This window comes from Vulpes vulpes, chromosome 2 (assembly GCF_048418805.1).
Source record: "Vulpes vulpes isolate BD-2025 chromosome 2, VulVul3, whole genome shotgun sequence".
In the NCBI taxonomy this organism is placed as follows: domain Eukaryota; kingdom Metazoa; phylum Chordata; class Mammalia; order Carnivora; family Canidae; genus Vulpes; species Vulpes vulpes.
Genome location: NC_132781.1, coordinates 57,766,345 through 57,781,521, shown reverse-complemented (window position 1 = coordinate 57,781,521; position 15,177 = coordinate 57,766,345). Strand labels below are relative to the sequence as shown.

The window sequence follows — 15,177 nt, the reverse complement described above, 5'->3', positions numbered from 1 at the left end:
TGACTTAATTAGAAGCTTATCACAAAAATTAGACCAGTGTAAATAACAAACATTTATTGGTGTCACTTATGGTAGAAAAAGTTCCTACACCACATGTGCATGACGCAATTGTTAAATAGAACATTTCCAAGGTGAACACACGCCCTAAAACCAGCTTTTTTACCCACTTTTTAAGATAGCCAATTCTTCCTTTCCCCCCCACCCCAAGACATGTGAGCAACTGCTAATGAAAAGCAGTAAACAGCCACTTGGGCTATAGCATTTTCAACTCCACTCCAAGGTGAAGATTCCAATTACATTCGAGACTTAAGTTCTCTCAATTTTCTCCTAACGAAAGTTCCTGAGTCCAGTATTTACAATATTACAGCACTAGCAGAGCAATGTCTACAACTCATCTTTGTCTGCTGGTTCCTCATCACCGGTTGGGGGAGGGCCTGCACTTCCATAGAGTTTGCTGATAATTGGCTGAACAATTTCTTCCAGTTCCTTCTTTTTAGCCTTGAAATCTTCAATGTCAGCATCTTGGTGACTTTCTAGCCATTCAATCTTTTCCTCTACAGCTTTTTCCATGGTCTCCTTATCTTCAGAGGAGAGTTTACCTCCCAGCTTTTCTTTATCTCCAATCTGATTCTTTAGAGAATAGGCATAGCTTTCTAATTCATTTCTAGTATCAATGCGCTCCTTGAGCTTTTTGTCTTCCTCGGCAAACTTCTCAGCATCATTAACCATCCTTTCAATTTCTTCAGGTGTCAGACGATTTTGATCATTGGTAATTGTGATCTTATTTTTGTTGCCCGTACCTTTGTCTTCAGCGGTCACGCGAAGAATGCCATTCACATCTATCTCAAAGGTGACTTCAATCTGTGGGACTCCACGAGGAGCAGGAGGAATTCCAGTCAGATCAAAAGTTCCCAGGAGGTGATTGTCTTTTGTCAGGGGTCGTTCACCTAGAAGTTACACCAAAAAAACACTTATTACTGACAAACATTAGTACATCTGAATACTTACACTTCAGTCTGTTAGAGCTTACAGTGGCAAGGGCATGCTTATCAAGCTAAAAGTGGATATTGATCTATAAGGAGTAGCAAGTGAGACTATGTTAAGTTACTACTAACCTTTTTTTTTTATTTAAGATTTTATTTATTTATTTATTCATGAGAGACACACAGAGAGAGGCAGAGGGAGAAGCAGGCTCCATGCAGGGAGCCTGATGCGGGACTCAATCCTGGGACTCCAGGATCATGCCCTGGGCTGAAGGCAGGCGCCAAACCGCTGAGCCACCCAGGCGTCCCTATGTTACTACTAACTTAATTGAACTTAATCTACATCATTATGAACTTTTCTTATTGCATTTTAAGAGCCAGCTCAGAAGTTATCTTTATAGACAAACAGTGCCAGATAGGTAGATAAGAACTAGATTTGGGGCTGACTCTACCAAACTGAACACTAGTCATATTGGGGAACCCTCATCTGAAGACAGCAGCTGTTTCTTTCTGTCCTCATTTCAATAGAATATATTAAGAAGTCATGCTATTCAAAAACATACTATGTCATTCACAAATGTAGGTTATTACCTTCATAGACCTTGATTGTAACAGTCGGTTGGTTATCAGAGGCTGTAGAAAAGATCTGAGACTTCTTGGTGGGCACCACAGTGTTCCTTGGAATCAGTTTGGTCATGACACCTCCCACAGTTTCAATACCAAGTGTAAGGGGACATACATCAAGCAGTACCAGATCACCTACAAAGGTAAGTTAACCAATGTTAAGTTCTAATTCAAGGGTCACAGGAGCACTACCAAGCAGTCTCCCCCTGAACTATTTAACTTTATCTTCTCCATCGTGCCATTTAATGCAAATCATTTCAGAAGGAGTGAATTAAAATAGCTGCTAATCATCTTGAAACTAACCCAGGTCTTGTTCTCAATTAACCCTTTATTAGCTGTGTGACCCTGCTGCTCATGTTCTATTGCTTTCTAAAGCAAGAGCTAATTATACTCTTCCTCTCAAGCTACTGAAGTACTGTGGAAGATGCTGTGATACTGCCATACCTGTATCTTGATCACCAGAAAGTACACCAGCCTGGACAGCAGCACCATATGCTACAGCCTCGTCTGGGTTTATGCCACGGGATGGCTCCTTGCCATTGAAAAACTCTTTAACCAGTTGTTGAATCTTTGGAATTCGAGTAGAGCCACCAACAAGAACAATTTCATCAATATCAGACTTCTTTAAGTCAGAATCCTCCAGCACCTTCTGGACAGGCTTCATGGTAGAACGGAACAGGTCCTAGAATAGGAAACACAATCATTGTGATGATACCTGTTCCACCCAGATATTGACTAAATATCTAAATGCAGTATCCTAAACACAGAGTCCAACTAGGACTCATTAGCCAAGCAAAAAAAACAAGGAATATACCATATTTAGCTCTTCAAATTTGGCCCGAGTCAGAGTCTCAGAGAAGTCTTCTCCTTCATAGAAGGACTCAATTTCAATTCTTGCTTGATGTTGAGAAGACAGGGCCCGTTTGGCTTTTTCTACCTCCCGCCGGAGTTTCTGCACAGCTCTGTTGTCTTTCCTAACATCTTTGCCAGTCTTCTTTTTGTAGAGTTTGATGAAGTGTTCCATGACACGTTGGTCAAAGTCTTCTCCACCCAGGTGAGTATCTCCATTAGTAGCCACAACTTCAAAGACACCATTGTCAATGGTGAGAAGAGACACATCAAAAGTTCCACCACCCAGGTCAAACACCAGGATATTCTTCTCCCCTTCCCTCTTATCCAAGCCGTAAGCAATAGCAGCTGCTGTACTGTTAACAGAATGAGAAAGAAAAAAATGACTTAGTTAAGTTTACATTCCCCCTATTTGGCAAATATGCCATTATTTCTGAATTTGACACTTACGGCTCATTAATGATCCTCATAACATTCAACCCAGCAATAGTGCCAGCATCTTTGGTTGCCTGGCGTTGGGCATCATTGAAGTAGGCTGGTACAGTAACAACTGCATGGGTTACCTAAAGAATAACAGGTAATTAAGTGTATATTATCAGATGGTTCAACTCTTATAGAAGTTGCACTCAAACCACCGCTTTAGTTTCTAAGACAATCTGCTGTTAGATGGGTAATTTTATACCTATGGATTTGCAAGCATTAAGTGGTAACATAAAGTCCCTAATATTTGTTGAGCCTACAGTAAAATATGCAAGTAAATTAAAAATTGATTTATGAATGTCATTCAGATTCAAGTTATTAAAATACTAAAGGCATCTACACAACACACTAAATACAAAAATAGGGAAAATAAAATTAAACTTAACATTGTTCTTGAAATATTTACCTTCTTTCCCAAATAAGCCTCCGCAGTTTCCTTCATTTTGGTTAGAACCATGGCAGAAATTTCTTCAGGAGCAAATGTCTTTGTTTGCCCACCTCCAATATCAACTTGAATGTATGGTTTAGTCTTCTTCTCAACCACCTATTTTAAAGAATGATCATTAATTTCAGACACAGAAGCACAAACATTTAAAACTTTAAAAAGAGGACTGAGTCCCACTTTCTCCCCCCCGTAGTTTGGTTTACTTTGGTCGCTTGGAGCTGAATATTGCCTAGAAATACTTAAGGAGTATGGATGCCTTATAAAGACAAGCCTCTTCGGTTGTTTGTTTGTTTGTTTTTTTAAGATTTGTTTATTTATGATAGACATAGAGAGAGAAAGAGAGGCAGAGACACAGGGAGAGGGAGAAGCAGGCTCCATGCCAGGAGCCGACGTGGGACTCGATCCCGGGACTCCAGGATCGCACCCTGGGCCAAAGGCAGGTGCCAAACCGCTGAGCCACTCAGGGATCCCCAGCCTCTTCGGTTTTAATCAGGCTCTTTTTTTTTTTTTAATAAATTTATTTTTAATTGGTATTCAATTTACCAACATACAGAATAACACCCAGTGCTCATCCCGTCAAATGCCCCCCTCAGTGCCCGTCACCCATTAACCCCCACCCCCCGCCGTTAATCAGGCTCTTAATACAAACTATTCAGAATAGTCCTGTGGGAAGTGTCTTTATTTGCCGAGCTTACTTTGGCAATATTTGTAACATACCAAGATTACTCAATAAAAGTTATTACATGTACACCACGTTTGTATCCTTTCTGTTGTCTCAATTTTTCAGTAACTTATTATTCTTAAACACTCCGACCCCCCATCGCCCACTTTCTCTTCGGGTGAGAAAAAAAAAAAAGCCCTATCGGACCTTGAAAGGCAAGAACTTGATGTCCTGCTGCACAGACGGGTCGTTCCATGTGCGGCCGATGAGCCGCTTGGCGTCGAAGACGGTGTTCTCCGGGTTGGAAGTGAGCTGGTTCTTCGCCGCATCGCCGATCAGACGCTCCCCTTCAGGCGTGAAGGCCACATAAGACGGCGTGATGCGATTGCCCTGATCGTTGGCGATGATCTCCACGCGGCCGTTCTTGAACACCCCGACGCTGGCGGAAACATCACGAAGAACGCAAGGAATCAGCACCGCGAGTCTCACGGCAGCCCAGGAGGCCACGCCCCATTCCCCCCTCTCCACAAACCCCACTCACCAGGAGTAGGTGGTGCCCAGGTCGATGCCGACCACCGTGCCTACGTCCTCCTTCTTGTCCTCCTCCTCGGCCCGCGCCGCGCCGAGCAGCAGCAGCACCGCAGCCACCAGGGACAGCTTCATCTTGCCGGCGCCGTAGGCCAGTGGGTCAGCAGTCAGTCAGGACGTCACGGGCAATCCAACCACAGGCCGCAGCACCGGAGCGCACCGAAGTGACTGATCTGAGGGTACAAGGCCCGGGGTCAGCAGGAGCAGCAGACAAGGTGAAGGGCAGGTCCGGAAAGACAGGCCGCGGCGCTTACCTCTCAGACTCACAAAAATCCCCCAAGCCGATGAGTCTGTGATGTCTCAGCCAGCGTCGACCGCGCCGTCGCCGAGGCCGCTTATATACCCTCCCCCCAGCCCCGTCGTGGAGGCCACCGATTGGCGTAGGCGCTGCTCGTTGGAGGCCGCTGATTGGTCCAGGCCACCAAGCTGGCCGCCGCCGATTCGAAGCGGCCTCCTCCGCAACTAACGTCACAGCTACGCCCCCCCGGCGGACTCATTGGCGGCCGGTAGCATCCGACAGCCGCCAATGGGAGGCAACATCCGCCCCACGCGCAGTCCTCATTGGCTCAGCAGCTGTCTGTCTCTTATGCGACCTCTCACCCGGAGGCCGTTTCCGCTGGTAACGGCAGAAGTCCCGCCTTTACACTGGGCCCTCGGGGGCCAGGATTAGAGTGGAGTAGGTGATTCCCTCGAGGCTCTTGGTTTGGGTTCTTGGTTCTTTCTCCGCTGTTTGCTTGACCCTCCTCTCTCCTTCCTCTCGAAGCGGGAAGCGACTCTTCCTCTTCCCAGCCCCCAAACCCGTCCCAAGCAGGCAGGTCTCAGCGTAGATGCTGTGATCACCTCAGAACAAATTTCTTTGCCCTTTATGGCCGCTACGTTTGGGGGTGTCCGAGCCTCAGGGCTTTTTGTTCTCCCGCCCGCAGCCCTGTCTGGAGCAGTGCCCGGCCGCGGATAGTGGCTCCTAGCCATTCTTTCGGCCCTGCTCTCCCTAGCCAGGTACTTTTGTCTATACCAGGTTTCTCCACATTGCCCTACCCCACGGTAAGTCACAGGCCTGGCCATAGTAACTCCCTCCTCACCCTGAGTCCCGTCCCCCCCCCCCCCCCCCCCCCCAGTGCGGCTGAAGCGCTTATATACTAATGCCATCGCTCACACCCTGCGATGTATTATTTTTCTGGCTTGCCGCTCCTTGCCTTCTCTTCTGCTCATCCTTTTTTCCTCTGTGGCCCCGGGTTTTCTTTTGCAAGGCCTTGCTTGTCCTTTAGTCTTGATACCTTTCTAACTTCACTCTTCCTGGAAAAGGTCAGATTGTGCTTACAACCTGTAGCAAAAAAATAATAGTCTACTATTTAATTTAGACTTACTGTGTGCCAACCATTGTTCTGTCTCCTATGTCATTCGGTCCTTACACTTTAATACTTGGCATTTCCCATTTTCCGGATGAGAAATTTGGGACCGAAATATTAAATAACTAACTTAAAGTCATAGAGCTGGTGAGTGATGGAGTTAGAAGAGATACCCACGTCAGCTTAGCTCCATAGTCAATACTCAAAATTTTTTTAAAAATTACTAAATTCATTCAGCAGATCTTTTTGGAGCACCTACTATGGGCAGACCAGAAGCCTGATACAAAGTATTTTGAGGTGCTTACAAAGAATGTATGGGACATTGTCAAAATCAGGAACGGATGACTCCAGTGTTTTTCCACTAAATATATTCTTGAAACTCATGGGTATTCATAATACTACATCCAAATAGCACTGAAACATCTAACACACAGTTTACTAAGATGCTGAGCCTAGGAGTCAGTACTAAAGAATTTTCCTTTCTCAAGGTTATGCTGGTGACTCAGAATTGACTATGGAAGTTGCATCACCCTTTACAACAGGGCTTGTAATACTGCTGTAACACTGACCCTCTCTATAGGTTGCATCAGTTCACATCAAGATAGAAATCACCATCAAGCCACATTACAGCTTCATTTCAAGCAAACTTTGTGTATATAACATCCATTTACATCAAAAAGCTCTCAGTTTCAGCCTTGTCTATGATAGAGTAATCTTTTGCAACTCTTCTTTTTTTTTTTTTTTCTTCTAAGATTTAGAAAAGTAATATCTGGCTAACTTTAAAAGGGAATGGGTATATTGGTGGTTGTAGTATTTTTTTTAAAACCACGTATATTAGGTATATGTTAGAGTATATTCCAAAGTGCAATCACTTCTGGTTTGAATAGAAAAGTGCATAGATAAATCTAGTTTCCTGAATGTTAAATACCAATAATAGTATTGGTGCCAATTACCAATATTTAAGCACAATATTTAAACACTTGATGTGCATTATCTCTTTTAATTCTTATGAAAGCATTTATTTCTTTAACCCTTATTTTTAGAGCTAAGGAATCTGAAGCCCCAAGAGGTGGAGAAATTTGCCCAGGAGATCACACAGCTTAAAAGATTGCCAGGATTTGAGCCTTGGAAATTTGGTTTTTAATTTCTGTAGTCAAGACTGTCATCCTGATTTTTGGCTTTTTAAGATTTATGTCTTGTTTAGGATATAGAATAGTGGCCTAGTTTGCAAGTGTTTTGATAATGAGTGATAGACAAATGTAGATTTTTATCCAGTAATTTAAACCAGCTCATTTCACTTGTCCTCCTATGGGTAAGATAGTAGATTTCTATTTCTCATCTGATCTCAGAAAGCTAGGCAGAGTTAGGACTGATTAGATTTGGATATCACTTGGTTTCTAAATCTTCCTTTCTGAAAGGGAATTAAAGACATAGAACAGAAAGGAAAAGGAAAAGGCTTATACAATTGGCAAATTGAATGTTTTAGACGCCGATAATTGAGATTTTTCCGCATCCTTTGTTAAAGAAAATATTCAGCAAGAGATAAGGTACATGATCTTGGAAAAAAACAACCTACCAGAGCCTCAGTTTCTTCATCAATTGAATGTCAGAGATTTCTGTCCTGTCTCTCCTAGTGGTTTGTTTCAAGGACCAGATAAGAAACTATGTGAAGAAAAAAAAAAAAGAAACTATGTGAAAGTGTTTGGGAAGTTGTAGAATAATAGAGATGCTACTAATCATGTGAATGTACTATGAGAAGACATTTTATTTTATTATTATTTTTAGAAGACATTTTCGAACCTCTTCAAGAAAACCGCTTCTTAAGGGTCAATTTTCTTTCCCCACTTAAGGGTCAAGATTTCTTTCTTTTTTTTTATTTTTTTTATTTTTAATTTTTTTATTTATTTATGATAGTCACAGAGAGAGAGAGAGGCAGAGACACAGGCAGAGGGAGAAGCAGGCTCCATGCACCGGGACCCTGATGTGGGACTCGATCCCGGGTCTCCAGGATCGCGCCCTGGGCCAAAGGCAGGTGCCAAACTGCTGCGCCACCCAGGGATCCCCTCAAGATTTCTTTCAATGGAAAATAATGTTTGGTGATTATGTTGAATCTGACACATTTTTTGAAATATTTTTTAAAACGCTGTAATTACTCTCCTATATTGACTACATAGCTGTCTTTTTTATTAAGATACTGGGCCTCAACCTTCATTAAACAATTCAAGAATAAAACAAAAGTGTCTCCCTGATTCCTCAGCCCCTGAGCTAGGAACAATAACTGGGTATAAATCATGTAGCAGTTTTTTTGTGCCTTTTTTTTTTTTTAAGATTTTATGGATATATTCATGAGAAACAGGCAGAGACAAAAGGCAAAGGAAGCAGGCTTCCTGCGGAGAGCCCTGGGGAGCCCATTGTGGGACTTGATCCCAGGACCCCAGGATCAACATCTGAGCCAAAGGCAGATGATCAACCACTGAGGCACCCAGGCATCCATTTTTGTGCTTTTGAAAGTGCAGTGTGCTATGCAATTAGTCTTCTTTGCCATGACTTTTTTTTTTTTGTCTTTTTAAAAGTGAATCTTATAATTAATAGGGAAACTTCCCCACATACAAATGAAAAGTTGCAAGTAGTGCATCTTCTTTGTGTGTGTGTGTGTGTGTGTGGAAGGCATGTAGGAGGGCATTCTGTGTCAGTGTGATAGAAAAGCCCATGGGGTTTGAAAGCATAAAAACTAGAGAGTTCTGGTTCTGCCCCTTAACTAGCTATGATTTAGGGCAAGTCACCCTGTCTGAGGCTCTGTTTACTTGTCTATAAAATGTATATAATTTTGCCTCCTCAAAGTGGTTGTTATGATGGTAAAGGTATTTGATTTGTTGTAAAGCATTTTAGTTTTATACAGAAGTTTTAATTTTTCTTTTTTTTTTTTTAAGATTTTATTTATTTATTAGAGCACAAACAGGGGGAGTGCCAGGCAGAGGTAGAGGGAGAAGCAGGCTCCCCACTGAGCAGGGAGCCCAATGCGGGGCTCCATCCTAGGACCCTAGTAGGATCACAACCTGAGCCAAAGGCATACATTTAACCAACTGAGCCACCCCTGTGCCCCTAATTTTTCTTCTGTTTTATATTTTCCTTTGAAGTAAAATAAGCTAACTTTATAGAATTTGAGTGATAATATTTGATATTTATCTTAAATTTCTAAATTTTTAAAATAGGAAATACAGGGGCACCTGGCTGGCTCAATCAGAGGAATGTGCCACTCTTGATCTCTGGGTCATGAGTTCAAGCACCATGTTTGGTGTAGAGATTACTTAAATCCATATATATATGTATATATACTTAAAATGGGAAATATAAATGCATGGTATAAAATTTAAAAGACAAAACATATAAATATACAACGAACATAAGTTTGCCTGCCACCGCATCTCTAGCCTTATTCCTCTACACTGGTAAAGGTAAGCATTGTCATCACTTTCTTGTGCAACTTAGAGAGGACTTATTCATATTCATATACAGTGTGTGTCTATGCCTGTTTTATAACTAGTGATGGATCATGGTACTGCATACATGGTTCTGCTTCCATCCAGTTAGCTATATTTCTTGGAGATTGTCACAAATCCACTGCCCCCCCCTTTAATATCAGTAGTAGCTACTCTTAATGGAATATTTACTATGTGCTGGATGTTTTGCATATCTTAAACCTCTGTTATAAATTGCGATATGAATACAGAAAGTATGTAAAATGCAATAGTACAGTATGAATAATCATAATATAAATCCCTAGGTATTCAATATCTAAGTCAAGAAAAAGAATGTCAGCACTCAGAAGTCCTCACTTTTTCACCCCAACTGATCCTAATTCCTTCTTCCATGAAGAAGTTAACTTCTCTTTATTGTTACAGTCTTTAGAATTTTATCATTTATTGTATTAGCTTCTTTTTTTTTTTAAGATTTTATTTATTTATGAGAGACACAGAGAGAAGCAGAGACACAGGCAGAGGGAGAAGCAGGCTCCATGCAGGAAGCCAGATGTGGGACTTGATCCCTGGACTCCAGGATCATGCCCTGGGCTGAAGGCAGGTGCCAAACCGCTGAGCCACCTAGGGATCCCCTATCGTATTAGCTTCTCTCTTCATTGCTATAACTTGATAAGCAGTAGATCCAGGCCTTTCACCTTCGGGAGTATCTTTTGTTATTCTTGGTACTTGTATTTTCATATAAATTTTAGAATTAGCTTGTCAAGTTGGCAAAACAAACCTACTCTATATTGTTAAGGTAGAAAAATAAATTATTTAACGGTATGATAGTATACCATTATTTTAAAGTAAGCTTTATAAAGTCTTAAATCTTGACTTCTGTATTCTAGAATTGTTAAAAAATTGCATGAATTTAGTGCTTAAAATTTATCAGGAATGAACAATTTTCCATTTTGAAATGACAAATTATGTTACTTTAAGATGTTGAAATATTATGTAGCTGTTAAAATTGTTGATATCTATGTTTTTCAAAGAGTAAATTGTAAGTATATATTTTTTTTTTATCTACATTTTCTTGTTATTTAAAAAAAATTCCTGTTTATCTATCAGGAACTTACCAAGCTTGAAAAACCTTTAAGAACTTAACACTAAAGGTAATACAGAAGAGAACTGCCCTCAGTCCACGCACCGGCCAGCTCCGTTATGGCAAGCCGAAGCCCCAGCATTGTGATTAGTGATGATGAACCAGGTTATGACCTAGATTTGTTTTGTATACCTAATCATTATGCTCAGGATTTGGAAAAGGTGTTTATTCCTCATGGATTAATTATGGACAGGACAGAACGGCTTGCACGAGATGTGATGAAGGAGATGGGAAGCCATCACATTGTAGCCCTATGTGTGCTCAAGGGGGGCTATACATTCTTTGCTGACCTGCTGGATTACATTAAAGCACTGAACAGAAATAGTGATAGGTCCATTCCTATGACTGTGGACTTCATTAGACTGAAAAGCAACTGTAGTGACCAGTCAACAGGGGACATAAAAGTAATTGGTGGAGATGACCTCTCAACTTTAACTGAAAAGAATGTCTTGATTGTTGAAGATCTCATTGACACAGGCAAAACAATGCAAACCTTGCTTTCCTTGGTCGAGCAGTATAATCCAAAAATGGTCAAGGTTGCAAGCTTGCTGGTGAAAAGGACTCCTCGAAGTACTGGTTATAGACCAGACTTTGTTGGATTTGAAATTCCAGACAAGTTTGTTGTAGGATATGCCCTTGACTATAATGAATATTTTAGAGATTTGAATCATGTTTGTGTCATTAGTGAAACTGGAAAAGCAAAATACAAAGCCTAAGATGAGAATTCAGTTTGCAAACATCTAGAATCCCATTGAAATCACTAGTGAAATAATCAAATGTTCTAGTTCTGTGGCAACATAGAGGGGCTTATTGCATGTATTGTCTTAAGAATTTTATCTATTTGGTATGTTTGTTAGAAATGTCATTTGCTGCATTACTGAAGTTTTTATTTGCCCTATGAGCCTATAGACCATCAGTTCCCTTTGGGTGGATTGTTGTTTGACTTGTGAATGAAAAATTTCTTAAACCACACTACTGTTGAATGAAAATATTGAAATTGTATCTGTAGGAAACATTTAAAGAGAAAATATATTAGTATTTAATTGGTATTTTAATATTTATGTATTCAGGAAAAAACAAGTGATTGAATATTGTTAATTATACTACTGTATGTTTAGAAAAGAAGCAGTTTTTGTATCAATGACAGCATGCAAGACATGTTGTTTTATTGGATAAACCATGTGTCCTTGAATTATGTTAGTGTTTCAGTGGTATTAACTGTATTTCCCCAGTTGTTCAGATTATTTCTGGTGAGTCTTTGTCAACAGTTTATTTAAATACAAATCAATAAATTCCAAAAAACTTTAAAAAATAAATAAAAGTAATACAAGAGAACAAAAAAGGTCAGTGAAAGATGTGCAAGATATAATTACATTAAAGATATTTCATACATTATGATTAATCATAGGTTAAACCAAATACAGGTAACGCATAAAAATTTTACGTTGCATTAATAACATGACAGCTTCCATCAGTCTGGACATCCTTGATACTGATAAAGGATAAGGTTTTTTTGTTTTGTTTTAAGTGGGCTCCACACCCAGGACGGAGCCCAACACGAGGCTTGAACTGATGACCCAGAGATCAAGACCTGAGTGAGATTGAATCAGATGCTTAACCAACTGAACCACCAAGGCACTCTGGAAGAATAAGGTTCATAATAGATTTCACTGGGCTGAAGTGCAAATTGCATGATTTATGTCTCTATTCTATAGCAGTCTTTTTCTTCATTTTCAGTGTTTTCACATTTTAGGCTTTTATCTGTTGCCCTCAACTTAGCCAATAATGAAAAATTCTTTGGCAAATGTTACAAAACCATATTGAATGTGAATTGCCTGGGCCTTGGAAGGATCCCCAGGCAAGTGAGAGGCCCTAAATCATAAACTCCATCAGCTTCATAGTAAATCCACCTCTGAGCACTGCTACTATTTCTGAGCCTGCCAATGGGGGCCAATGTAGGACAACCAAGGGCCCAGAACATGGAGTAGGGTTATGATTGTAGCCTTGTCCTTTGCTTTGAACTGGGCTGTTCCAAAGGCCAAAAAGCATTTTATGAAGAAATACTTTCTGCCATCTATGTAGAACAGCTTCCACACATGTCTTTCTGGATTTTTTATTTGTTTAAAGATTGCTGGAGCTTTAGAAAATTTTTCCTTTGGGGCCCCAGGGTGGCTCAGTCAGTTGAGCACATCTGCCTTCTGCTTTGGGTCGTGATCCTGAGGTCTTGGAATTGAAGCCCACCTTGGGCTCCCTGCTTGGGGAGTCTGCTTCTCCTTCTATCTCTGGCCCTCCTCCCTGCTACTGTGCTCTCTGTCTCTCAAATAAATCTTAAAAAAAAAAAGAATTTTTCCCTTAAACATTTTTTTTAAAACTATGTTAAAAATAACATAGTTAATTCACATGTATTTTTTATTCGGAATGTACAGTGAATCTAAATGTCCCTCAGTAGGGGATGCTAAGTCAACTACGGATGATACCATGGAAATACTGTGCAAAGTTTCAAAACCGAGGTAGATTTCTATGTATTGATATGGAATGAAGCTCGGGATATTTATTTATTTACTTACTTATTTTAAAGATTTTATCTATTTATTCATGAGAGACACAGACAGAAAGGCAGAGACATAAGCAGAGGGAGATGTAGGCTCCTTGCACGGTGCCTGATGTGGGACTCAATCTCAGGACCCTGGGACCACGACCCAAGCCAAAGGCAGGTGCTCAATCACTGAGTCACTCAGGTGTCCCAGGATTTATTTACTTATTGATTGATTGATTTATAAAGATTTTATTTATTTATTCATAAGAGACACACAGAGAGAGGCAAGACATAGGCAGAGGGAGAGGCAGGCTCCCTGCAGAGAGCCTGATGTGGGACTCCATCCTGGGACTCCAGGATCACGCCCTGAGCCAAAGGCAGATGCTCAACTGCTGAGCCACCCAGGTGTCCCCCGGGATTTATTTTTAAATGAAAACAGAATGGTATGTACAACGTGATCCTATTTGTGTTAAATAACCTCCCTCCCCAATCTAGACAGATACCTGTCATTGACAAGAGTGACTCCCTTTGGGTAGAATTGGACGGGAATTGAGAGGATTTTTTTTTTAAGATTTTATTTATTTATTCATGAAAGACACAGAGAGAGAGAGAGAGGCAGAGACACAGGCAGAGGGAGAAGCAGGCTCCATACAGGGAGCCTGATGTGGGAACTTGATCCCGGGACTCCAGGATCACGCCCTGGGCCAAAGGCAGGCACTAAACCGCTGAGCCACCCAGGGATTTCCAAAAGGATTTTTTTTTTTTTACTTAGTTGTATTGTATATATATTTTTAAGACCAAGAATGAATTTTTGTATTGCTTAATTGAAAGTGAATTTTAGAAAACAAATGTAGTGAACGTAATGGTTCAGTTAGCTTTTTAGCATTTAATTTTGTTTTCTAAGATTTTATTTATTTATTCATGATAACACAGAGAGAGAGAAAGGCAGAGACACAGGCAGAGGGAGAACCAGGCTCCATGCAGGGAGCCCAACATGGGACTTGATCCCGGGTCTCCAGGATCATGCCCTGGGCTGAAGGTGGCGCTAAACTGCTGAGCCATCCTGGCTGCCCAGCATTTAATATTTTTAAAAAAGATTTCTATTTATTTTGAGAGAGAGGGAGAGTACACAAGCAGGGGGAAGGGGCAGAGGGAGAAGCAGACTTCACCAAATAGAACCCTAGGATCATGACCTGAGCCGAAGGCAGATGCTTAAACAAGTAAGCCACCCAGGTGCCCCTTAGTGTTAAATGTTTTAAATGTTTGCCTGCTATTTGAATTTGAACTGTGTCATAGTATAACAGCTTACATTTGTTTTACTTTGTGGTTTCCAAGCATTCGCCTGACTTCTTTGATCTTGTCCTCCTAACAACTTCATGGGATATAGAGGATTGGTGACATCTTTGTTTTACAGTTGAAAATACAGTCTCAGAGTTCATAGTAAAATTATGAATTCCCTGGTGTGTTTCTATTCACGTCATTGCTGTATTTATTTATCACTTTGTGTATAATTTAATTGACTCAGATGAGACACTAAGATTAATCTTTCCACAGGCTATGGCTTTCCACAGACAAATCTTCTGTGTGCCAAATAAGAAAAATCACATAACAGGTGAAGCCCTTGTTTCTACCCTTTCATCTTGCTCTTCCACTTTTTTTTTTAAGATTTTATTTATTTATTCATGAGAGACACACAGAGGGAGGCAGAGACATAAGCAGAGGGAGAAGCAGGCTCCACGCAGGGAGTCTGATGTGGGACCCGATCCCGGGTCTCCAGGATCATGCCCTGGGCTGAAGGGAGCGCTAAACCACTGAGCCACCCAGGCTGCCCGCTCTTCCATTTTCTGATCTTCCTTTCTGGATGTGACCCTATTTTTCTTTCTGGTATGGTCTGTTCTTAATTAAGTGTCATATTTCTTTCCTAAGTATAGATGCATGCTATGTTAAAAATGTTACTTTTCCCTGGGGCATGTACTTTTTAATTAGGATCTCTTGAGGAACAACCTCTAAATTCATACAAATGCAGGTGTTAGATTAGATGATCT

The 15,177-nt window shown here is 40.8% G+C and overlaps 2 protein-coding genes across 4 annotated transcripts; one reads left to right on the top strand and one right to left on the bottom strand.

Moving 5' to 3' along the window:
* Positions 1-39: 39 nt before the first annotated feature.
* HSPA5 (heat shock protein family A (Hsp70) member 5) lies at positions 40-5,387 on the bottom strand. The gene is made up of 9 exons (XM_026009292.2): positions 4,885-5,387; positions 4,584-4,803; positions 4,250-4,481; positions 3,343-3,480; positions 2,907-3,019; positions 2,422-2,812; positions 2,052-2,289; positions 1,575-1,742; positions 40-947 (listed from the first exon to the last, which is right to left on the bottom strand). The coding sequence occupies exons 2-9, from the start codon at positions 4,703-4,705 to the stop codon at positions 385-387; spliced, it is 1,965 nt and encodes a 654-aa protein (XP_025865077.1). The 5' UTR covers positions 4,706-4,803; positions 4,885-5,387; the 3' UTR covers positions 40-384.
* LOC112927879 (hypoxanthine-guanine phosphoribosyltransferase) lies at positions 5,229-14,578 on the top strand. Of its 3 annotated transcripts, XM_072748615.1 has the most exons (4): positions 5,229-5,306; positions 5,554-5,671; positions 7,020-9,431; positions 10,563-11,938. In XM_072748615.1, exon 4 carries the CDS (start codon positions 10,656-10,658, stop codon positions 11,310-11,312), a length of 657 nt encoding a protein of 218 aa, XP_072604716.1. In that variant the 5' UTR covers positions 5,229-5,306; positions 5,554-5,671; positions 7,020-9,431; positions 10,563-10,655; the 3' UTR covers positions 11,313-11,938. The 3 variants fall into 3 exon arrangements, with proteins under 3 accessions (XP_072604716.1, XP_025865082.1, XP_025865081.1); XM_026009297.2 differs by having other exon boundaries at positions 5,286-5,671; XM_026009296.2 differs by lacking the exon at positions 7,020-9,431 and having other exon boundaries at positions 5,288-5,306; positions 10,563-14,578.
* The last annotated feature ends 599 nt before the right edge of the window (positions 14,579-15,177 follow it).